The sequence below is a fragment of the Carcharodon carcharias genome, chromosome 4 (genome assembly GCF_017639515.1).
Source record: "Carcharodon carcharias isolate sCarCar2 chromosome 4, sCarCar2.pri, whole genome shotgun sequence".
Classification (NCBI taxonomy): Eukaryota; Metazoa; Chordata; class Chondrichthyes; order Lamniformes; family Lamnidae; genus Carcharodon; species Carcharodon carcharias.
This window is the reverse complement of record NC_054470.1, coordinates 147644950-147670722: the sequence shown is the minus strand read 5'-3', so window position 1 is coordinate 147670722 and position 25773 is coordinate 147644950. Positions and strand designations below refer to the sequence as shown.

At 46.9% G+C, this 25773-nt stretch overlaps 1 protein-coding gene across 1 annotated transcript in view; it reads right to left on the bottom strand.

The window, feature by feature from the left end:
- LOC121276884 (EGF-like repeat and discoidin I-like domain-containing protein 3) overlaps positions 1-25773 on the bottom strand; it is a 318995-nt gene that overhangs the window by 167607 nt on the left and 125615 nt on the right. Inside the window, exon 4 of the mRNA XM_041185494.1 lies at positions 22294-22422. Within this exon, the coding sequence (XP_041041428.1) occupies positions 22294-22422 (129 nt within the window). The remainder of the gene's footprint in view (positions 1-22293; positions 22423-25773) is intronic.

Genomic DNA, 25773 nt, shown 5'->3' with positions numbered 1-25773 from the left:
CGAAACCATTTAGCATATTGCACTAAAGTTACACACACAAAGTCAACCGTACTTGTATATTTGTGGAGATGACACATCATTGGCCATATTTTCTCTTCAAACACAAGCTTGTAGCAGAAATGCTTACAATATCGACAAAAAATTTCAAAGGAGAAGTACAATAGAAAACATGCTCCAACACTGCATTGTAAACAAAAACAGAATTACCTGGAAAAACTCTGCAAGTCTGGCAACATCGGCGGAGAAGAATAAAGTTGACGTTTCGAATCCTCATGACCCTTCAACAGAACGGAGTAAAATTAGGAGTGGGGTGAAATATAAGCTGGTTTAAAGTGGGGGGTGGGGGAGGGGGTGGGGGGGAGAGAAGTGGGGGCGGGTGGCTATAGGGACAAGCAAGCAGTGATAGGAGCAGATAATCAAAAGATGTCACAGACAAAAGAACAAAGAGGTGTTGAAGGTGGTGATATTATCTAAACGAATGTGCTAATTAAGAATGGATGGAAGAACAAGCAAGTTACAGCTCTAGTGGGGGTGGGGTGGAATAAGACTAATGGGGCATAAAAAGTATAGATTTAAAAATAATGGAAATAGATGGGAAAGGAAAAATCTATATAAATTATTGGAAAAAACAAAAGGCAGGGGAAAGAAACAGAAAGGGTGTGGGGATGGAGGAGGGAGTTCAAGATCTAAAGTTGTTGAATTCAATATTCAGTCCAGAAGGCTGTAAAGTGCCTAGTCAGAAGATGAAGTGCTGTTCCTCCAGTTTGCGTTGAGCTTCACTGGAACAATGCAGCAAGCCAAGGACAGACATGTGGGCAAGAGAGCAGGGTGGAGTGTTAAAATGGCAAGCGACAGGGAGGTTTGGGTCATTCTTGCGGACAGACCGCAGGTGTTCTGCAAAGCGGTCACCCAGTTTGTGTTTGGTCTCTCCAATGTAGAGGAGACCACATTGGGAGCAACGAATGCAGTGGACTAAGTTAGGGGAAATGCAAGTGAAATGCTGCTTCACTTGAAAGGAGTGTTTGGGCCCTTGGATGGTGAGGAGAGAGGAAGTGAAGGGGCAGGTGTTGCATCTTTTGCATGGGCATGGGGAGGTGCCATAGATGGGGGTTGAGGAGTAGGGGGTGATGGAGGAGTGGACCAGGATGTCCAGAGGGAAAGTTCCCTATGGTATGCCGCTGGGGGGGGCGGTGAAGGGAAGATGTCTTTGGTGGTGGCATCATGCAGGAGTTGGCAGAAATGGCAGAGGATGATCCTTTTAATGCGGAGGCTGGTGGGATGAAAAGTGAGGACAAGGGGGACTCTATCATGTTTCTGGGAGGGAGGAGAAGGCATGAGGGCGGATGCGCGGGAGATGGGCCGGACACGATTGAGGGCCCTGTCAATGACCATGGGTGGAAAACCTCGGTTAAGGAAGAAGGAGGACATGTCAAAGGAACTGTTTTTGAAGGTAGCATCATCAGAACAGATGCGACGGAGGCGAAGGAACTGAGAGAATGGGATGGAGTCATTACAGGAAGCGGGGTGTGAGGAGCTGTAGTCGAGGTAGCTGTGGGAGTCGGTCGGCTTGTAATGGATATTGGTGGACAGTTTATCACCAGAAATTGAGACAGAGAGGTCAAGGAAGGGAAGGGAAGTGTCAGAGATGGACCATGTGAAAATGATGGAGGGATGGAGATTGGAAGCAAAGTTAATAAATTTTTCCAGATTCCGACGAGAGCATGAAGCAGCACCGAAGTAATCATCGATGTACCGGAGAAAGAGTTGTGGGAGGGGGCCAGAGTAGGACTGGAACAAGGAATGTTCCACATACCCCATAAAGAGACAGGCATAGCAGGGGCCCATGTGGGTACCCATAGCCACACCTTTTATTTGGAGGAAGTGAGAGGAGTTAAAGAAGAAATTGTTCAGTGTGAGAACAAGTTCAGCCAGACGGAGGAGAGTAGTGGTGGATGGGGATTGTTCGGGCCTCTGTTCGAGGAAGAAGCTAAGGGCCCTCAGACCATCCTGGTGGGGGATGGAGGTGTAGAGGGATTGGACGTCCATGGTGAAGAGGAGGCAGTTGGGGCCAGGGAACTGGAAATTGTTGATGTGATGTAAGGTGTCAGAGGAATCATGGATGTAGGTGGGAAGGGACTGGACAAGGGGAGAGAGAAGGGAGTCAAGATAACGAGAAATGAGTTCCGTGGGGCAGGAACAGGCTGACACAATCGGTCTGCCGGGACAGTCCTGTTTGTGGATTTTGGGTAGGAGGTAGAAGCGGACCGTCCGAGGTTGGGGAACGCAAACTGGAGGAACAGCACCTCATCTTCCGACTAGGCACTTTACAGCCTTCTGGACTGAATATTCAACAACTTTAGATCTTGAACTCCCTCCTCCATCCCCACACCCTTTCCATTTCTTCCCCCTCCCTTTTGTTTTTTCCAATAATTTATATAGATTGTTCTTTTCCCACCTATTTCCATTATTTTTAAATCTATACCTTTTATGCCCCATTCGTCTTAATCCACCCCACCCCCACTAGAGCTGTGCCTTGCTTGTCCTGCCATCCATTCTTAATTAGCACATTCTCTTAGATAATATCACCACCTTCAACACCTCTTTGTTTTTTGTCTGTGACATCTTTTGATTATCTGCTCCTATCACTGCTTGCTTGTCCCTACAACCACCCCCCCCCCACTTCTCTCCCCTCACCCCCCCACCCCCAACTTAAACCAGCTTATATTTTACCCCTCTCCTAATTTTACTCAATTCTGTTGAAGGGTCATGAGGACTCGAAACGTCAACTTTATTCTTCTCCACCGATGCTGCCAGATCTGCTGAGTTTTTTCACATAATTCTGTTTTTGTTTTTGTTTTGGATTTCCAGCATCCAATTTTTTTTGTTTTTATCTCTGTGTTGTAAACCTCTACTGCATCATGAGATCTCTCCACACAGAAGACATAATAGATAAAGAACATTAAAGCTGAACTCAATGATAATTTATTGCTCAGAATAGCACTCTGCTTATCAATGTTTTTTTTTTGCCCAGGGCCATGAATTGTTATCAGTCTGGGTTGGGCTGAATTTCTAGGTACTGTATTAAGAGATCCTTTGGAAATAATCTGAGCTCAGATTTATAGACTGCTTAACATTAGATGTTTTAGGTGTACATGACTTATACTGTAAGAGCTCATGTGTGAGTAAATGTGATTCTTTCAATTTAAACAATTCAGTTTGTATTGGCATCAAAGTCAACATTGCCACATGTTTCTGGGATTGTGTCAGTTATTTGGTCATCTTGCATAAAAAGACATTTCGATTTCCTTAAGTCCATGTAGGTGGTGCCATGGAGCTAAAATCAAAGGCAGTGAATACAAACAAGCTTTGGTGTGAAAAATAAATGGTTAGAATGTTTCAGATGTTCGAGAACTGTTGAGGTAAATGGCTCAAAAAGCACTTATTGCTTGTCCTTTACACTTGTTCAATCATTTATTACCCAGGATTAGCATTTGCCACACATTTCAATATGTTTTGAGGCCAGTGGTATTCAGCTGAAAAAGATGGAATCTTACTTAGGTACAATGGCGTACATTGGGCAGAGTGAGTGTAGTGTTCCCCCAATGAAGTTCGCTGTGAGATCTGCAACATTTCCATGGTTGGGCCTGATAAGAATAATATTGGGGAGTTGCCTTTGACGAACAAACACAGGCACGTCATCAATTTGGAAGGTGGGAAGGCAAAGAGAACTAGAAATTGGAGACGGAAATGGGTCCCTGAAGGGTGGAGGGAAGGGAGGAGTAGGTCACATGCTCCTAGCCCCTCAAAAATTATCTGTAAAGCTTGTAAGGAACATTTTACTGAGCAGGACAGCTGACTTAGCTGCTAAATATTTAGTTCCTCAACTGCATCGAGGTCCTCAATGTAAACATTTTCATGAGGCTTCTGCAGGCTTTGGGCAGGACTAAGGGCTGCCTATTTTATGATTCATTCAAATATTAGCCCGAATTTTCTCTCCCGAGGTGGGTAACGTGAGTTAGGAAACTTCCTGACTATCCACGCCCGCCTCAGGATCTTTGTTTTGGAAGGTTGGGAGGGGTAGTGGGCAGTGTAGGATGGAATTGGGCCACTGCCCCCCGGACACAGATTGGAGGTGGTCACAGGGGCTGCTGAGGCAGGGGGTTTACAAGGCCTGCCTTCATTCTCTGGCACTTTGTCCCAGTTGTTTCCCCCATCCATGCCAACTCACGCCCTTCGCACCCACCCCCATGACCCCTTATAGTCCCAATGTCAACTTAATGCCAACTCAGGTCAACACATGTGAACCCACCAATCACCCTTTGCCCTTACACCTTCCATGCCAACTTACCCTGTATCCACCATAGGCCCCAGGAGCTATGTTGAGATGAAATAAGATAAACTTCTAAGTATCTAAATCACTATGTTAAGCAAACACTTCCATACTTGAAAGCCCATTGAAAACTTTTAAATCGTCTCAAGTACATAATGTCTTGTAAAACAAACAGACTTGGATACATAGTTTCACATCAAAGACAACTAATCCTTTAATAACCTCTTTGAGATGTCAAACTGTGAACTTCAGCCCATTCAGCCCAACTAGTCCAGGTTAGATTTATGCTTCTTTCGAGTCTCGTCCCATCCTTCCTGATCCAACTTTATCAGTATAGCCCTCTCCTTATATACTTATCTAGCCTCCACTCAAATGTATCTATACCATTTGGCTTAACCACTTCCTGTGGTGGTGAATTCCACATTCTCACCATGCTCCGGATAAAGTCGTTTCTTCTGAATTTCCTAACGGGTTTCTTGGTGACTATCTTATATTGTTGGCCTTCAGTTTTGCTCTTCTCCACAAGTAGAAACATAATCTCTGTGTCTACACTATCAAAACTTTTCAGAATTTTAAAGAGCTCTGTTAGGTCATAGAAACATAGGGCAGAATTTTCCGCCTATCGGGCGGGCCATGTGGAAGCGGACGCAGACATGATCGCCGCCCGCGATCGGGTCGGTGCCGCCATCTCATGCCAATTAAACAGGTGACCCAGCGGCCTGTTTAAAAGGTTCCTGCAGCCTTGCAAAGGCTGTCAAACATGGCCAGAAGAAGCACTCCCCAGAGCACTACTGGTGAGCAGGCCAGGCAGGAGGGTAGGGCAGGGGGGCACTGTGCCCCTTGTTCTCAGACAATTACCTTGCTGTCCTCGACGAGGAGGTGGCAGCACGGTGGGAGGTCCTCATTCCCAGGGACAGGTGGAGGAGCACCCCCCCCCCCCCCCAACCCCCAACCCCACATGACCGAACCTGCCTGGGAGGGGGTGGCGGAGGTAGTGAGATCCCTCTATGTGGTGCGGCGCTCCTCGATCCAGTGCTGCAAGCATTTCAACAGCCTTTTACACTTAGGAAGAGTGAGTACCATGTTGGCATTGGTCACTTAACCAGCAGGTAGGCTTTCCCTCCTGGTGCCCACCCCACCCCAACTCTGAGTACAGTTACTGCATTGAATCATTGACGTCATGTGTCCTTTTGCTGGGTGGGCCAGCAGATATTGCCCATGCCGAGGTTACCTTGTGAGGGTGGTGATGAGATGTGTTCTGTACCTGCTGCATGTGGTACAGTGACACCCACATTACTGTTTTAGGGTCAACCTGGACGATCTGCACCTCGGCATAGTGCTGGGACTGCAAAGCATGTCAAAGTCAGGGTGCTGACATGCTGGGAGGGGAGCTTCCAGGTGGTAGGGCGCCAATCCATCTGCTGCCCTTTGCATTCCATGTGCTTGTGCCTACTTGCTTTGCAAGGTTGGACCATGTGGTGCCAAATGTGATGTAGGCTGCATTTGGCCAAGGGAGGGGGTTGGGGGTGCTGAGGGGGGAGGGAGGGGGGCCTGGAATATTTGTGTGAGTGTGCAGCAGCTGCGGGGTGAGGAGGCACTGGAGCCCTGCAATGTCCCACTCTGGTTGAGGTGGGATGGCAGTCAAGAGAGTCCAGGTACAAGTAGCACTAATCAATTTTCAGGAGAAGAATGTTCATAATGATGCCGAGCGGTTGAGGACTGGTAGAGGGCTGGCCCATTTGGCCATCATTACCAGGTTCGAGCAGGAGGCCCTCAATCTGGAGAGGTGCCATGTGCCCAGGTCCACCGATGTCGGTGAGGCTGGGGTGCCACGGGCAGGTATGTTAGCCCAGTAGTGAGGTCAGCATTAGTGTCCCAGCAGCCATGACAGTGCTGAATGTTCAGTGATTGAAGCTTGCAACATGGCTTGACCATTGCTTATGGAAGGATGAGTGCATAATAATCCAGGGGACAGGGATGCACATTGACATTGTGTCCACGTTAACTAATCAAATCTCCTTGTTCTTCCTTTCAGCATCAGCAGATCAGGGCTGGGAGCAGGAGGCACAGGGGCCCCCTTTCATACCTCAGGGTCCTGAAGTCTCTGACCCACCAGTGTCACACCATCTCTGCCAGGCAGGCATCAGCGCAGATACTAGCACCTCGGTGGGAATTAGGTCATCGGCTAGTGTCCTGGGGCACAGTGGTGAGGGCACTTCACAGTTGCTGGAGGAGCTGGAGGAGACAGAGAGTGTCCATGGTGCCAGCAGTCAGAGGACTGCAGGGGACCAGGCACATGCTCAGTCCGGGCCTGATGATGTGCCTCTGGAGTCATTGGCAATGCAACAGGTGCAGGAAATGCGGCCAGGTGTGCGGGGGCATCTTGGGGAGATACATGAGGCTATGCTTGGCTTGGTGTCCGTGGTAGAGGAGTCTACGTGGACCATCGTCAATGCAATGAGCCTCATGGCCAAGCTCCAGGCGTCCTCCATGGAGAGAGTGGTGACTCTCATGGGGAGGCTCCTCCAGGAGACCTGTCTGGGCTTCATGCGGATACGCTCGGACCAGCAAGCCCTCACATCGGCATTGACTTCAGCTGGTCAGTGCCAGTGTGGGGGATGGTCTGGGCACCAACTTGCCCAGCTCGGTGCCCATCTATCTACGGTGAGCAGGGAGGTCCAAAGTGACCTCATGTTAGTGCAGCAGCTGCCTGTCGTCACTGCAGGCTCCTCTCAGGATGCTCCGGATGAGGGCAGAAGCTCTTCCACCCCTGCTGCCAGTGACCGTGAGATCCGATGAGGCTGCGACAACTGGGGAGATGCCAGCTGTGGAACTGGCCGCTCCTTCCCTCCCAGGCAGGGCCAGCACAGGCTCCACGGGCCAGAGGACGACCACCAAGGTCATCGAGGCCAAAAGGACAGCAGAGTCAGCATGCTGTCTCAGATGCCAGTGTCAGTGAGGGGACGGCACCTACACATAGCACCCAAATCATAGATTTAAAGCACCTTAGGTACACCGCGAGTTTCTCACTGGTGCTTTTCTGTTGCCCCGCAATAAGGTCAAGATTAGTTGGTATGGTGTTTAACACCTTTGTCATTTTGTTTCCTTAAGTTCATTTTGTTATATCATTAAATTCAGACATGTGACCATGGCAGGTGGATGGTAACCCATGATGTTATGAGTGAGTTGTGTCACATTGAGCTTTATTGACAAGGGCCTTAGTTAATGTTCCTATCCAGGCAGATTTGGCACTCAGGAATCCAGTATGGAGCCTGCAGCACACGCTTTTGTTGGAGGCCCACCTGTGTTGTTCTAGCTTAAGGTTTGTTGGATTAAAGCCTCCCGGGTGTCCCTGCCTCCCTGGAGTATGCTCGGGTCAGCGTCTATCCCCTCAGCATTTCCCTGTGCGTGCTCATCCTTGGAATCACTGCTGGACTCATCGTGTACAGCTGCAGCAACTGCATCTGGCTTTTCCTCGTCCAAAGCATCGCCCCTTTCCAGCGCAAGATCATGGAGAGCTCAGCAAGCAACCACTATCGGCAACACACAATCTGGGAGGGTATTGGAGAGTGCCCTCTGAACGGTCCAGGCATCGGAAGTGCATCTTGAGAAAACTGATGGTTCTCTCCACCACAGCCCTTGCAGAGGTATAGCTCCTATTGTACCGCTGCTCAGCTTCTGTTCTTGGATGACAGAGAGGTGTCATGAGCCACCTTCTGAGGGGATAGCCCTTGTCACCCAGCAGCCATCCATCCAGCCGGGCTGGAGCGCTGAAGAGCCCCGGCACCTGGGAGTGTCTGAGGATGTAGGCATCATGGAAGCTGCCTGGGTACCTTGCACAGACTTGTAAAATCAGCATCCTGTGATCACACACTATCTGCACGTTCATGGAGTGGAAACCCTTCCTGTTGACGAAGGCACCGGGCTCACCTGCTGGCGCCTTGATGGCCACACGTGTGCAGTTTATAGTACCCTGGACGCGGGGGAAGCCAGCAATGGCCGCGAAACCTCTGGCTCGCTCTGTCTTGCTGGCCTGTTCCCAGCAGTAGTGAATGAATGTCAATGCACCCCTGAATAGAGCGTCTGTCACCTGCTTGACACAAGTGTGGACAGCTGATTGGGAGACACCGTAAAGAACGCCCACTGAGCCCTGGAAAGAGCCAGAGGCATAGAAGTTGAGGGCACTTGTGAACTTCAGAGCCACTGGCTTGGGGTGTCCACCCACACAGTTAGCGGAGATCTCAGGGCCTAACATCTGACAGATAGAGTTGATTGTCTCCCTTGAGAGACAGAGCCTCCTTTGGCACTGCACCTCAGACATATTGAGGTAGCTGCTTCGCCGCCTGTATACCCTAGCAGCAGGATAGTGGCGTCTCCTGCGGCCCCTTCCACCTTGCACTTCCTGCTGGTCCTGCACCCTTTGTGCCTGTGCCTCTCTTCCCAAAGGTGTCTCCCCTGGAGCCTGAATGTGCTCTCCTGGCTTCCTCACCCTTCTGGCTCTCCCTTCCTCCTCAGAGGAGGTGCCTCCAGTGGAGAGCACAACTCCCATTCCCAGGCTAAGAGAAGGCTCCCTGAAACCTGCAGGCCCCAAAAAGGATCTTCACTGCAGAGTGCTGACCTGAAGGTTGTGAGCCCTGTCCAAGCAGCTGGAATGAGTTTTGAAGTATTTCTGTTCACACAGGCAAGTATCAGTAACTTTCCAAATTATATATCTGACTGACGCGACCCCACTGACCCCTCTTATCCCACCCACGGATGAGGTTAATATATATGTCTCTACCCACCTGCCCATTTCACCCATGCAACAACCTGAAGATCACATAGGCCCTGAAAAATTGCCGTCAATTGGTGCCTCAAGGGCCTTATGTGGCCCGTTAATAGCGGGCACGCATCAGATATTACCATGCGCCCACCCACCAAAATATCGCGATGGCACATGCCAATGGGAAAATTCTGCCCATAGAAACTAGGAGCAAGAGTAGGCCATTTGAGCCTGTTCCAACATTCCATATGATCATGGCTGATCCTCTGTCTCAACGCCATATTCCCACTTTCTCTCCATACCCCTTGATGCCCCTAATATCCAAAAAAATATCAATTTCTTTCTTGAATGTACTCAGTGACCCAGCCTCCACAGCTTTCTGCAGTAGATAATTCCACAGGTTGACCACCCTCTGAGTGAAGAAATTTTTTCCTCATCTCACTTCTAAATGGCCTGCCTCGTATCCTGAGACTGTGGCCCTTTGTTCTAGAGTCCACAGCGAGGGGAAACATCCTCCTTGCATCTAGTCTGTCTAGCTCCATTAGAATTTTATACATTTCAATCAGATTCCCTCTCATTTTTGTAAACTCTAGTGAACACAGGCACAGTTGAACCAATCTCTCTTCATACGACAGTCCTCCCATGCCTGGTATCATCCTAGTAAACCTTCGCTGCACTCTCTCTATGGCAAGTCTATCCTGTCTTAGGTAGAGAGACCAAAACTGCACCCAATACTCCAGGTGTGGTCTCACCCAGGCCCTGTATAACTGCAGTAAGACATCCCTACTTCTGAACTCAAATCCTCTTGCAATGAAGACCAACATACCATTTGCCTTCTTAATTGCTTGCTGCACCTTCCTGTTTACTTTCATTGACTGGTGTACGAGGACACCCAGATCCCTTTCACCCATCATGCTTCTCTTTTCAAGAGAAAAGAGACTCTGGCTGTTCATCCTTACATCCTTACCTAGCATTTCTGAGGTCATCCCTGTAAATCCTTATTGCACCCTTCCCAGTGCCTCTATATTCTTTCTATAATATGGTGAGAAGAACTGTACACAATGACCAAGGCTCAATATAAGCTTAGCATTTCATATCTATCCCTCTGGAAATAAACCTTAGCGCTTGCTTTGCCTTTTCTAAAATGGCCTTTTGAAGCTGCTTCACTGCTTTTTGTAATTGCTGTATTTGTACTCCCAGATAGATTGCTTAGCTCCCATACCCCATTTAAATACTCAATTTCCATGTAACGTGTGACTCGCTTATTTTTCTTACCTCACATTTATCTGTTTTGAAATTCATTTAAAATGGTACCAGGGATGAGGGACTACAGTTATGTGTAGAGACTGGAAACGTTAGGGTTGTTCTTCTTAGAGCAGAGAAGGCTAAGAGCAGGTTTGACGGAGATATTCAAAATCATGAACATTTTTGATAGAATAAATAAGGAGAAACTAATTTCAGTTTCAGGAGGGTCAGAAACCAGAGGACACAGACTTAAGATGATTGGCAAGCCAACCAGAGGGATACGTAGAGGCATTTTTATACAGCTAGTTGTGATCTGGAACGCACATGCCAAAAGGGTAGTGGAAGCTGACTGAATAGTAAGATACACTAAATGTTTGAAGAGAAAAAAATTACAGGGTTAAGTAGTAAGAATAGCAGGCTAGAATTGACTGGATAGTTCTACTAAAGAGCCGGCACAGATGTTGGGCTGAATGGCCTCATTCTGTGCTGTAACACTCTATGGTTCTTAATTAGCTAAATAGGAAACCAGGAGGGTCAGAAGTATATCTTAAAATAAATATGGGCTGTCACTCGGGGTCTGGGAGAGGGAAATACACACAGTGCTAATCAACAGGCCCCAAGCCTTCAGAGGGCCTGGGCTTGGGCAGCATCACCCCATTTCTCAAATGGCTACCTCACACCTCAATGTGCTTATAAACAAATGTACAGTGGACACTCCACTCCAGGAAAAAGTTCCAGTGCTCGAGGACCAATCGACCTGGAGCAAAAGCCCGGGTCCGTGCGACCATTTACCAAGAGGCAGTCTGGGTGATGTAGTCTGCCCTCAACCACGCTCTCAGCTTGCTGTGCAGACGCAGCCCACTAAAGGACTACAGGAGCCAAGATAGGTTGGCCAGGAGGAATGGCAGCTGAAGCAACAATGAGGCTCTGACAGGGCCCAGAGGAGTCGTATGTTGCCATTTCACAGCTGTCCCGACCTCATCGCCATTGATATTAATCTCCAAACCTCCTGGGCCCAGGGATGAGTGAGTGAGTGCCAGTTGTGAAAGACAATAGCAGGACATAGGCCAGTAGAATATAGGAAGGGCCAGACATTGAGCAGATGCAGGTCAACATAGAAAAATGTGAAGTGATAGATTTTGGAAGTAAGAATAGGGAAAGGAAATAGACTCCTTTCAATTTTAAGATTTTGGGCTGCAATTTACATGCGTCACCAGGCACGTTTCTGGCACAGGGACATCTAAAATAGAGTAAGTGCCCACCCCACAAACATTCCACCCACCCCTGAGCTCACTCCATAACATGGGGGTGGGTGGGTACTGAAATCGGCAGCCCGCCCACCAGATTTAAATAGGTGGTAAGGGTCAATTAGGCTTGTTACCAAGCTAATTGACCCTGATAATATATCGTCCATACTATGAAACATTTGGCATGGGCAGTTGGGAAGGAGTGGGCAGGGGCAGCCCGATTTTTTAACTACATTCATCAAAGGGTGGGAAGGAAGAGAGGGTTTGAGAGGGGTTGGGGGCGGGTGAGTGTGCTGCCCATTCCTTGTAATATTCAGCCCTGAGTGTGTCAGGGTAAGTTGGTGTGTGTGTAAGAGTGAGTAAGTAAGTGAGGGTATGTGAGAGAGAGTGTGTGTGTGTGTGTAAGTGTGAGAGAGAGTGGGAGTGGGAGTCACACACACACACACACACACACACACACACACACACACACACACACACACACACACACACACACACACACACACACACACACACACACACACACACACACACACACACCCTCCTCCTCCTCCCTCCACAAAACCTGTCCTCATACTGGGCTGGGAGAGGAGGAAAATCCAGGCTGAAAAGCAACCTGCTTCTGACCCCCACTTTCACTTGAATTCCGTTGAGGTCAGCTTGGCCTGTGTGCCACCAGAGGTCGGTGTTAGTTAAACCAGACTCCTTAGCTAAGCCCAGGTCCCCTTCTTCTTCCCTGGTGACCAGGACTTGGGATCTAGTCTGTCTTTTTCCAGCTCTGCTTTCGATCAAAAAGGCAAAAAAAAAAAAAGATTTTATTAGTTAGCTCTGCTGCTTGGCACTTGTTAATGGTCAGTTTCATTAATTACTAATTTTTTTTAAGTAATCAATTTATTGCTTTGACATATTTTTTGAGTCAGCAAATTGTGTGTATTTTCTTTTTGGAAATTTATGTCTAACGTTGTGCCAAGCCAGCTCTCAGGCAGCTGTTGCTGGGTTTCTTGCTGAAGAGGAATGAGAGGCTCACAAGAGTCTGATTGCTTTTTGGTGGGCTGGCAAAAGGGGTTATTTTTGCTCCAATTGAAACGGGAAGTGTTGGAAAAGCTCAGCATGTCTGGCAGCATCCGTGCAGAGAGGAACAAAGGTCAGTGATCCTTTGTCAGAACTAGTACAGGTCATGGACCTGAATGTTGACTCTGGGCTGAATTTTCCAGTCCCCGCCACCCTCGAAACCCCCACCCCGGTGCAGGGTTTATGGCAGGGGTGTGTGGATAATGTGGCGGGATCTGAAAAATCGGTTTCCCGCCAGTGTAAACTGATGGCGGGATCTTCTGCTCCCTCCTGCCATGGAAGGTCGCAATTCCTGCCAGAGGCAGATATGAAATGATTTGCATCTCACTAAAGGGATGTAGATGAAGGCCAATCAAATTTCAGCCCCCCCAACCCTCCTGATCTTCCTTGCCGCCAGCAGGAAATCACGCCAGTCCAGAACACATCTGGACCAATGTGGCGTGTTCATGTCGATACTTACTTAAAGAAGGCCTGGGGCAGTTCGTGGAGATGAGGAGAAGATGGAGGCCTCCAGCAACTGGACTTGGAACATCACATGCAGCATTGGGTGGATGGAGCACCAATCACGTGAATCTACTCTGCACAGCAGCATCCAGGAGGAGGTTGTTCTTGGCGCAGCAACTTCTCCCAGGCATTGGATCTTTATCCAACAACTTCTTCCAGGGCTCGGGTCTTCAATCAGCAACTTCTTCTCCAGGGCTCAGATCTTCAAGCTGCAGGTGGAAGGCTGCAGGAGGTACTGCATTGGTGGCTAGGGTCTATACTGGGGTGGGTGGGGGGGGGTGATGGTTGGTATGGAACTAGCCAGGGAGAAGAGGAATCAAGAGATTGGACAGGTTTGGGTGCCTAGGGAGCAGTGAGGGAGGTTGGCGGAGGCAGGGAAAAGGGAGAGGGATGCTGCAGAGGTTGTGGAATGGGTGAGCTGGTATGGAGCAGGAAGGTGGGAAGGGCCGTGTTGAAGTGCAGACAGTGGGAGCTGGTAGGGTGGGAGGGTGAGGGTGCAGCAATGTTGAGTGAAGGGGCGCTAAGGGTTGTCTGAGATGATGTGAAAGGTGACACAGATTCGGGGATCTGAGAGGAGCATGTCTGTCATAATGGGGGTGGGATCTTCGGGAAGGTAGGGCACTTTTCCATTTACCTGTATGGGATGGAAGGTGATGGGGGAGGGTTGAAGGGTGAATGTGGGGAGGTCAAAAATGATTCCTGGGGGCGGTCAATAGTTATCGGGTGGGGAGGGCGTGGGTGAAGGAGGGTGGGAGAAAGGTATTGGACTTAACCGCAAACATTACTAACACCATGACTGCTTGAAACTATACAGAGCCTCATGATGGAGATCGCGAGATGTTCCATGGGGATTGGGTCATTGTGCATGGGAGGAGATGCAGGTCAGCTCAACTGAAAAACTGAAGGGGAGCCCCAGCATATAGTACTTACAATTCTAGGGCCTTGGGACAGAAGAGAATGTGAAGTGCAAAGGCTCAGTGTTCCAGGAGACTTGTTGTACATAGTTCATAAAAGCCCTGCTAAATACCTTCACCTCTCTACAAATCCTTGATTCTGGGGGTAAAGGGGTGTCACTTGGAAGATGTTGGAGGGGGCAGGGTGCACGTAGGCTTAAACACTATCACAAATCAGCAACACTTAGACATGATCAAAGTGCAAGTAAACTATATTTACAATCGTGGTGCACTCATGCAACCACTTGTGAATTCTGAATTTTTCCTTTCCTCCTACTTCTTCTTAGTGCTCCCTCGATATCCGCAGCAGGGGTCGAGGCAGCCTGCCGACCAGTTACCCTGTTGCTTTGGATGACCTTGGCAGCTGTCCTTTGGAGACTCGAAGCCCAGAGGGCCATGGCTTACTTTGGCTGTCGGTCTATGGGCCAGCTGCTCCCTCTGCGGTCACAGATGACAAGGTTGAAGGGGTCACAGGCAAAGGGGATTCAGACGGGCTGGACACCCTCAGAGAGTCCTGAGTGGATGTCCTAGGTCCTCCTCCCTTTGGGTGCCTGAAAGCCCCTGCCTGACTCCTCAAGGAGAAGGGGCATCTGAGGGAGTTCGAGGTGCCCCATCCCCCTCTCCCATAGCCACTGCGGAAGCTCATCCAAGGCTACAGTGATGGAGTGCAGGTTTGCGCGAATCTCCGACAGAATCGGCTAGACTAGGTTCTCCATGAAGTCCATCACCCTCCCCGTGGAGACCTCCATGTGTGCACATGTTGGCACCACTTCATCAGCCAGCTGGCAGATGGACTCATCCACCTCATGTGCCACTCTGTTGAGGACCTCTGACATCTCTGCCTGATTTTACCCTGTCTCTTGCTGCCTCTCCAGCATCTCTTTGAAGGCTGATTTCAGAGGCCCATCATCAGGCATAAACCTCGTGGATGTCTCTTCCCCAGCCAATTGCCAGTGACCTCGGCTGATCCTGTCTCCTCCTGCTGCAGACATGTGTCTGTGCAGTGACCACCAGAATGTGAGACAGTTCCTAAACTAGAACTAATACCCACCGAGTTGTGTATCTCTGGTGGAGGGTGCAGATGTCTGCTGTATCACCTCTACAGGTGCACTTTCTTCATCACCAATGTCCTCACTCCTCTTCGGGCTTGTGTTTGTGTTGGAAAGGGCTTCAGCATATTCAGGCCTTCCCCTCTTCCTGGTGGCATCTGTAAGTAAGAGAGGAGAGAGCAAGTGACTGCATGAGCTGCCTCCAACATGGAGGCACCCTTGACCCTGAGGTTTCTCTGACACGTATGGGTCCATACTAGATGGAGGCCACAAGCCGATATCTCCATCCTGATGGATCTGTCCCACTCCATCACTGCCAGCTGGGCTGCCTGCTTCTCGAAGTTGGTCAGTTGTTTAACTGTGGCTGGCCCCTTTCCATCTTCTCTCTCTCTCTCTGATTATGGTTTAATGTCTCCTGCGTAAAGAGAGATGGGGTTGAGAGCAATTGGTTTTCATGTATATTTCCCATGCTTCCAGTCTTACAAATAACCCACTAGATTGTGTGCCATCTGATTGTCCTGAAGGTTTCTGGCCAGCATGCTCCAGAGCAGTGAGCTCATGCAGATATAAGGATGAGGCTCAGAGATGCATGCCATTGGCGGTGCTTGCTGGTGCCCTCAATGTCTGATCCCCTTCCCCCACCTCCCTCCCAGACAGCATATGAGGTCTCTGTGTGGAAGGGTGAGGGACCCACAGTGGCCTCTCCACTTGCAGAGTAGATGGGCTGCAGTGGGGCTATGAGGCATCACCTTATCACGTTGTCACTGAGGCCTATGTCCCTTGCACCATTCATTGAGGTGAGTGTGAGAAGTTGAGGGTTCACTTACCCTGGCGGCACAGGTGAGGCCATTCATCCTTTTTCAGCATTGCAGGGCAGTCCTCTGCTGGAGGCTCTGGTCACTGACTGCCCTGCAGACTTGCTCTCCTGTGGGGTTCATCTACCTGCTGGGCCCCCTCTACCCATCTGGCCTCCACTCAGTCAAGGATATCCAGGGAGGCGTCACTGAAATTGGGTGTCGGAGCTCCCTGTCCTCTTCTGGCCACCTCCTCAATCAGCATTGTGTAGGCTACTGTCCAGGCGCCTTTTACATAGGCACCCGGATGTGATGGCGGGGTGCACGGCATCCAGCCCGGCCCACTGTCCAAAACATTGTGAAAAACCTGACTGCATAATTAACGAGGCCAACATCGTGCAATACTACGCAAACCCCTGGCAGCCTTTGCGGCGGGAAATGATCCCCGTTCCAGCCCCTGCCACGGGACCTGGTCCTAGAAGAGACAATTCATGCCCTATGTTTCTCTCTCCACAGATGCTGTATGGCCTGCTGAGTATTTCCAGCATTTTCAGTTTATACTTCAGATTTCCAGCATCTGCAGTACTTTGCTCTCCTATTATATGACCAGTGCTGGGCGTTTTTAAGTGTGGCTCATTTCAATTTAAAATGAGCAAATATTTATCACTCAATGCAAGATACAGGCCGGGATTTTCCGGCCCTGTTGCAGACGGGACCTGCTGCAGGCAAGGCAGTGCCCCAGTCAGAAGCCCACTGACTTAGTGGGGCTGGAAGATTGCGGCGGCAGGCAGGTGTAGAAAATCCCGCCGATAGTTTTGCTGTTAACAAAGCCCACTAGTGTGGATAGAAATAGTACATTATTGCGGCTGAATTGGTGGATACTGATTCACTGGAAGGTTTTTCTATTTTTGTGCCTTGAAGTGAAGCCAGGGCCCGAATATCACGCTTGTTGGGCGGGCGTGCGCCTGACCTGAATGAGTGTAAAGTGACACATGATGACATTGGATGAGCGCACTCGTGTGATATTTTGGTCAGCAGGCGTGCATGGGAATCGGCAGTGTGCCCACTGACAATTAAAAGGACTATTAAGGCCATTAAAGTTATAATTGAAAGAAATTTTTTGCTGCCTGTCCAACCTTACAGTTGGTGGGCAGGCGAAAAGGCCAAGCGGCCTTTGGATTTTTTAGGAAACCTCATCCACGGGCAGGATGAGGTTTCCAGCAGCTATTAAAAATTAAATAAAAACTTAAACATTTCATTATAACATGTCCCTGCTCATGAGGGACATTTTTTTTAACAATTTAAAATTCTTTATTTTTGTTTCTTAAAATCTCCATCTCCCTGAGGCAGCTCTGTGCTGGGCAGGCCTCAATTTGCCCGCCAGCGTGAAATTGTGGTATGGCCCCAATTGCAGGCGGCAGTTGACCTCCCAACCATTCCCACCCACCCCTGCCGAACCTGCCCGACGAGGACAAAATCCTAGCCATCGCTGTTTGTTCAAGATATTCTCATTTCTACCTGGGATTGTTATTTGAGACACTGGTGAGGTTCAAGTCTTCTGGATGTTGCTGTCCAGATATTGCATTAGGCCAAGTTCAAAGAAGCGTAACTGGTTGCATAACATGAGCAGCCAAGTTGTGTGTAACTGTCTGACAAAGCCATGGTTTAAAGTGTGGCATGCTGAAACCTGAGCTTTCAATAGGCTTTACAAATAGAGGCACAGAGTACAACAACCAAGAGGTGTTGCTAAACCTGTATAAAATAGTTTGACCCCACTGTGACTATGGGTCCCAATTCTGGGTGCCCAAATGATGTGAGAAAGAGAGTTAAAGGGGAGGATGGAAGGGAGGCCTGGAAACAGGAGAAGCACCAGAGCCCATGATTTTGGTCCCTGGCCTTGCTGGTGCCAGCCCACACTCATTTCCCTCCCGAGCTCACCATAGGGCCAGTGATAGCAACCCTAGCAGTTGCCTTTTTTTCCTTTGTTCCTCCATGGGATGTGGGCATTGCTGGCAAGGGCAGCATTTGTTGCCCATCCCTGATCATCCTTGTACTGAGCGCAGTTAAGAGTCAACCACATTGTTGTGGCTCTGGAGTCACTTGTAGGCCAGACCAGGTAAGGATGGCAGATTTCCTTCCCTATAGGATGTTAGTAAACCAGAAGGGATTTTAAAACAATCAATGATAGTTGTCATGGTCACCATTACTGAGACTAGCTTTATATACCAGATTTATTATCGGAATTAAAGTTCCACCAGCTGCAATGATGGGATTTGAATCCATGTCCCAAAGCATTAGTCCAATGACATTACCACTGTGCTCCAGTCTCCCCATATTTTTCCTTCAGCACTGGCATACTGACTGCTGGAGCATGCCAGTGGCACTCCCAGCATACAGGTCATGTTCTGTTGATACACGAGGATAAATTGTGCATGGTCGTCTTCTTCACCAGCGACAGCACAGAAGCTACAGGGTTTCCACCCAAATTTAGGTACCCAACAATTTCTACCCCCAGGAGTCTCACTTTAATCCAGCAGTACCATCACAGGTATATCATGAGAATAGAGGAACAAATTCTCATAAATTTTCTCCCTAGCACTGAATTTTAAATAGCTCTTGGAAACAAGATGGATAGAAATTGTTTTTTATGAGCATATTACAAAACCGCGTTCTGGATATCATGCATACTCCACAGGGATCTCTCCATTTTGTGCCCTTTCTGTGCTCCTGTATGAAAACAACTGAATTAAAATTAGATTTCTAAGCTTCATGAAAAAGATTTTCAATTGTATGTGTACAATGGAATAATTTTACATAAATCTGCCTACTGACACAGAAAAAACCTTCTACAATATTATTCTCCTTTTAAGAAAGGAATAATTAATAGGAAAAAAATAATCAGAATTTTCAGAATGTGACTGCTGTAAAATTAAAGTTATCATGACCTAAAGAGTTTCAGGGAACATAAATCAATACAAGTTACCACCATTGTTTATTCATTAATTTAGAAAAATCCTTTATAAATTATTTTATTTATATTGAAGTTAATTTCTGAGGGCTGGAGCTCTATATAAAACATATTGGGGCCATAAATCTCCATGATACTAAACTACTTAATATTGAACAGCAGATTGAGTAGAGTTATACCTGGAAGGCTGTGGATCTAAATTATCAGGCACTGTCTGCTCAAAAACAATTGGCCTCCTTTTTAACAGGCAACTTTAAACAGTTCAGTTCATTATGAAAAAAAAAAACACAAGCAACAATTTTCTCATCCAGCTGATACTTTTTCTCAAAAGTTATGTAAAGAAGAGCTGGCAGAATAAAGCTGAAAAAGCTTTGTCTGTGCTATGGTTACACAGACGTAACTCGCTTAGGATAACAGGCCAAGTTTCCACACTAACCATTCATCTTATATGTAAATATCATAGCTAAAATATAGGATAATTATGCTATGTCATCAATACTTGTAAGAATGCAAGTCTGCTAACCGTTTGTGGGGATTTCATAAATGACAGTAACATAGCCTTGTCATGGTCAAGAGACCGTTTCTAATTTATGAAAATGACAAAATTGATGCACATCACATTCTGATGCAGTGATGATGTGGTTCTGGCACAAATGGATAAACTGATTCCACTTCACACTGTAAGCTTTCATTGACTATTCTTAATCCAAGTGATTTATCCATCACCGGTTGCTGGAAGTCTGTTTAACTGTGGAAATCACGGAAAAAGGTAATGCTAGGCCTCCTACAAATCACTGGTTAGGCTTTTATGAATATTGTGCTCAGGTTTCAGCAGTCAGTATGCCAGTGCTGAAGGAAAAATATGGGGAGACTGTACTTTACTAAAGATATCAAGCACCCGTGTATAATACAGAAGTGGTTCACGAAGATGGCATTAGGGTTTTGTTGTGAGGTGACTAGAAATACTGGGTAAGTGGGCAGGTGGAAGATAGGAAGAAAGAACTTGGACTGAAGTGCCAAATGGTGGGCAGAATTTTACACTGATCAGGTGGGAGTGTGCCCGATCTGATTGGGTGTGAAATCACACGAGACGACATTGGGCGAGTGTCCCGACGTCATCCCGCGCTCGCTCGATATTCGCAAAGGTCAGAAGTCCACCCGCTGACAATTAGGAGGGCAATTAAGCCCATTAATGGTGCAATTGTCTGTCATTTTACGTGGCCTGGTTGGTGGACAGGCGAATTGGCCAAGCGGCCTTTGCATTTTTCAACAGACCTTATCCACGAGCGGGATGAGATTCTGTGATGAGATAAAATATAAATAAATTTCCGTGGACAGCATTTTCATAAGTTAAATTTTCAGCTAACTGATTGAAACGCATGGATATTTTTGCCAGCTTTTAAAACCCTTATTTTTGCTGTTTCAGGTCTTCAGCTCCCTGAGGTAGCTCTCTGCCATCAGGAAGCTTTCTGTCAGCGCTGGCCCATGCCCAAGTTGACATCATCGCCCACCCTCTTCCCGCCATCACCCAGGCAGCGCTGAACTTTTCAGCATGAATCTCACACTGGTTGGCCATTAATTAGTCAACCAGCATGAAATCACAGTCAGGGGCCAATTGCGGTCAGTGGTCCATTTCCCGGCCAATCCTGAGCCCACCAATTGCACCCGTTGACCTGAAAATTCAGGCCATTATGTACACAATGGCAGAACTTTTCGTATGGCGGACAGGCTCGGTGGGAGTGGGCGGGGGCGGTCGCGGATCAGCTCCGCACTGCCATTTTATGCGGGCAGGCCAATTAAGGCCTGTCCAGTGTAATACGTGAGTCGTAGCGCTCAGCGCTACCTGTGTGGGCGGGGGGAGGAGGGAGAGTCGGGGCTAGTGCTCTTTCGTGCATGCACGCAAAAGAGCGCAGCAATCTCGCTGAGGCACGGAGCTGCCTCAGGGAGATTGAATCGATGTTCAAAAAATTAAATAAAAGTTTTAAAAATTTATTTAAAATGTCCCCTCATGTGACTGTGTCACATGAGATAGGATATGTTTTTATATTTAGGAATTTTAAAAAAAATTATTTCATAGAAGCTTTAGGAACCTCATCCCGCTCGTGGATAAGTTTTCCTAAAAAACACGAAGGCCGCTTGGCCTTTTCACCTGCCCGCCAACCTTAAGATTAGACGGGAAGCATTACTAATGATATCAATTATTTTCTTACTAGTCCTAATAGGCCGTTTACATATCGATGGGCACGCAACTGACTCCAGCGCATGCCCGCTGAATGAAATATTGCAGGACTGCGTGATGACGCATGCCCAATGTCATCGCATGTCATTTTAAGCATCGGAGTGTCGGGCCCGCCCCCGCACGCCAGCTGAAAATCCCGCTCCATGACCGCCCCCACCTGCTCCCGCCAAGCCCGCCCACCATATGAAAAATTCTGCCCCAAGTCTCTAGAGTGAAGCTAAAATCCACAACTGTTTGGGTGAGAGTCAGGGTGCTACCACCAAGTAACTAATAGAATTATTCAGATTATGAAAGCTTTTCAGAAGTTAAATAGGATAAAACTTGCATTGTCTAGTAAGTTTATGAGACAATTTTGAACTATCAATTGCTCTGATTACCAGAGCACCCATCCCTTAGACATCGTCTGACTGAAGTTTCCAGGTGGATCTGGAAACACATGCTTGTGACTGTTTTCTAAAACAGGCGGTCAGCAGGTTTTGCTCGAGGTGCAGCCCTTGGTCATCTCACAGTTAGTTAGAGATTGCATTCCCCGATAATATTGCTTCAATATTTAAATTAACCTCTCTCTTCTGCCTACCCACGCCTGATTTCAAGTAAGTGCAAATTCTCCCCTCCCCCAATCTTAAGTCTGCATTGGGAGGTGAGGTTAAAATAGCCTTTCGCTAACTTATATGTTCTTGCAATAGATGTCGCCTTATTTTTTTGACAGTTTCCTACATTTTCTGTGTTTTTTTCAGATTTTCAGCATCTGGTGTATTTTCCTTCTAGTTGGCATCATGATGTCCTTGGAATAATGTATCCCATATCTACTGTGGCAAACCTGTGAAGTGAGGCAGCTGATGGACCTTCAAATTAAATGGAGGTATTTTGCAAAACAAGACACAGCCAGTATTCATTAAAACAATATTCTAGGTTTCTTCTGTTTAAAAAGACATAAAGAATTTTTTTAAAAACTCCAACAATTGCATATTAAAGTAACAATGATAAATTATCAAGAAGAAAATGGTTAGCAATTATAGCATGTTCGTATTCGCTGCATTAAGTATAACTTTCTGCTTATACCAGTATGTCACCTGTTAATATAGTTATAGACCTCATCTTAAGAACATATGTCACTGGAGTAGGACTCACTATGCTGACAATGAATTCCACTGAATCCATCAGGACACCTGCAGATGTATCCGATAAATGTGTCACCTCGGTAAGTGTCACTCACTTCACAAATCCCGCCATTATGACATGGATTGGGTTGACAAGCTCCTGCATATCAAAAAGAATAAAGCAGAATATCAGTTATGAAGGACATTCTTTTTTGACAGATTTGCTTAAAGGCATATGTTTAATTTAACTACATAAAACAAAGGAGGACAAGATGGTGAAGGGAGCAATTTTGTTCCTTCATTCACCAGCATGGATTTCTGTACAAACCAAACCTGCATGCAGCCTTTAAAGATAAGCTTGAAAACACAGCCAGTCTCTGTTCCTAATCACAGTCCTTGATTAAAGTGCAAAAGTGTGAATGTTATGGCAGGTTCAGACTCATCTGTAGTGGTTCACAACAGGATGAAAATGTTAGTAGAGCGACAGGAGTGATCTTGCCCATAGATTCATGAGTCGTTATTCATCAAAACTTTAAGGGGGATGAGGGAGGAGGGTGGAGAGAGTGGAAAACAGTTAAACAGTGGGGGAAAGCAAGAAAGTGTACATTAAAAAAAACATGCTGGTTCTCCACTCAGATAGCAAAGCGTGAACAATATTATCTGGTTTTTATTTCAAAGCCGGTTAATTTGACTCATTGAAAATTCTTAATGGACTGTATTTTTTGGTGAGAGGTGAAGCAACAGTGTTCGTTGCTGACCCCAAAGAAAGCAGCAACAAAAATCTGCCGATCTCTGTGGTGTAGATTTCTCCTTCTCCGATGTCAGTTTAAATCTGGCAGCAAATCAAGGGGCTCTCCAGGCATCCAACAGCAGTGATGTCTGCAAGCTGGGTAAGCAACTAATCACATCATAGTGTTCTCACAAACAGCAAACTAAGGAGTTAAAAGCACTGATTATTCTTCTCTTTTACTTTAAATTTTCAGGTAACAAGATAAATGATGAAGATAAATGCTAAAATAGCATTAACAAACTTTTAAATATTTTTTAAAATATGTGGATTTTTTGGCATAAATTTGGAGAAATTTGACATTTCACAAGTATTAAATTAACTTTTCAAAGCCAGTTAGTATGTTTAACAGACACTATGAACTTAGAACACTGTTAAAAACTCAGCTACAGCTCATTCAACAAGGTGTAATCTGTTCTGGTTGCTTAGGGATTACACTATGTGGAGGTGGAACGGGGGAGGACCTCAACATTGCAACCTTTGGGGGAGTGTAGAATCACTTACAGCAACTTCTGGATTTCCACCTTATTCTGTGTATGCACAAACTCCAGAAGTTGCCGTCCATTTCAGTGGGGTAATGATGGTAAACAATGACCATTTTGTCATCATTACCATTGCTGGATCTGCAGACGTAAATATTTTATTACTTGTAAACTGTAATAGTTTCTGCAGGACAATCGAGTGTTTACTTTGGACAATGATACCATGCTGTGACCGTCGCATATATACACTGGCATTCTTTTACAATTAAGCTAATGAAACAGGTCCTGGTCCTGTTCCCATCTAACTTCCACAGGATAGTTGCCTTTCCTGAATTGCCTTTCCCGATTACCATGAATGCTGAGCCCAACTGTAGATCCCAAATTCATCCAAGCACATCAAAAACACACATGATACACTGATCCTTGGACACCCTGTCATTATGACTCAGTCCTACATCAGGCACTATTTTTGCCCAATGAATCACTGCAAGACCTCACCAGATCTTAACTGAAACACAGAAACATTTGTGGTCTCCTTCAGTGTTGCATGGAAATTACTGTGAAACATTGCAGTTTTTTGCTTCAAGTTTGAATTTCTTATTAGATTTCAACTCAGCTGCTGAGTTTAGATCACTAGTTATAAAAAATCTCACGCCATAAATTACAATTCTTAGCTGGGGCGGGGGGGGGGGGGGGGGGGGGGGGGGGGGGGGGGAGGGGAGGGGGTTGGGGGGGGGTGGCTGGGGGGGTGGGTGGTTGTTGAATTTTAATGAATACCTTTGTATATTTGTTAACGATCACTGGTCCTGAATTCCACAAGAATCGTTTTTATGCAATAATACAGAAAATGCTGGAATTCTCTCTCTTCATAGATGCTGCCAGACCTGCTGAATTATTTCTGAATAATTTTCTGTTTTGATTTCCCAATACCGCAGTATTTTGCATTTTTTTATATACAGGTTCTTTAAGATTACAGGCTGTGGTTAAGAGTTTAATAATTGTACGAACATACGAGAAAGGCACCGGAGTAGGCCATTTGGCCCCTCGAGCCTGCGCCACCATTTAATAAGATCATGGCTGATCTGATAGTCACCTCAAATCTGCATCCCACCTTATGCTGATACCAAGAATCTATCCACCTCTGCCTTGAAAATGTTCAAAGACTCTCCTTCCACCACCTTTTCAGGAAGAGAGTTCCAAAGTCTCAGGTGATGAATTAGGCATCTATTTATTTCTACACCGCACCTCTCATGCTAACATTACTGGCTGTCTCTACTGATCTATAGGCATTCAAATTGTTTGTTTGCATTAAATTGCTTTATTTCCCCCCATCTCTAGGACCAAAAACATCTTGTGCCAAAGAATCTAGACCTAATTCACAACGAGCCACATATTCACAATCCCAAAATAAAGCAATGCCTATTTTAAGCCATCAAACTTCGACACGTACAACGCAACTAGATCTCAAAGAAAGGCCCACAACCATATGAACAAGGAGCGGAAGTAGGCCACTCAGCCCTTCAAGCCTGCTCTGCCATTTAATAAGATCATGGCTGACCTGATAATAACCTTAAACCTGCGTCCCGCCTACCCCCAATAACCTATCACCCCCTTGCTTACCAAGAAGCTATCACCTCTGCCTTAAAAATATTCAAAGACTCCTCTTCTACTGCCTTTTCAGAAAGAGAGCTCCAAAGACTCATGACCCTCTGAGAGAAAAAATTTCGCCTCATCTCTGTTTTAAATGGGTGACACCTTATTTTTAAACAGTGACCCCTAGTTCCAGATTCTCCCACAAGAGGAAACATCCTCTCCAAATCTACCTTGTCAAGTCACCTCAGGATCTTACATGTTTCAACCAAATCACCTCTCACTCTTCTAAGCTCCCTCAGATACAAGCCTAGCCTGTCCAACCTTTCCTCGAAAGACAACCCACCCATTCCAGGTAGTAGCCTGGTAAACCTTCTCTGAAATGCTTCCAACACAGTTAGGTCCTTCCTTAAATAATGTGACCAATACTGGACACAGTACTGCAGGTGTGGTCTCACTAGTGCTCTATATAAATGAAGGGCAGAATTTGGCACTTGATGGGTGGGCAGGCCCCACGGGCTCAGCGGCAGGTGGGCAGCCAATCACCGCCGCCGAAACGGGCCCCAACGCCATTTTAAGTGGGCGGGCCAATTAAGGAAGCTATGCGCTTCCTGTTTTGGGGGGGAGGGATTCCCCAACTGTCAAAGTGCAC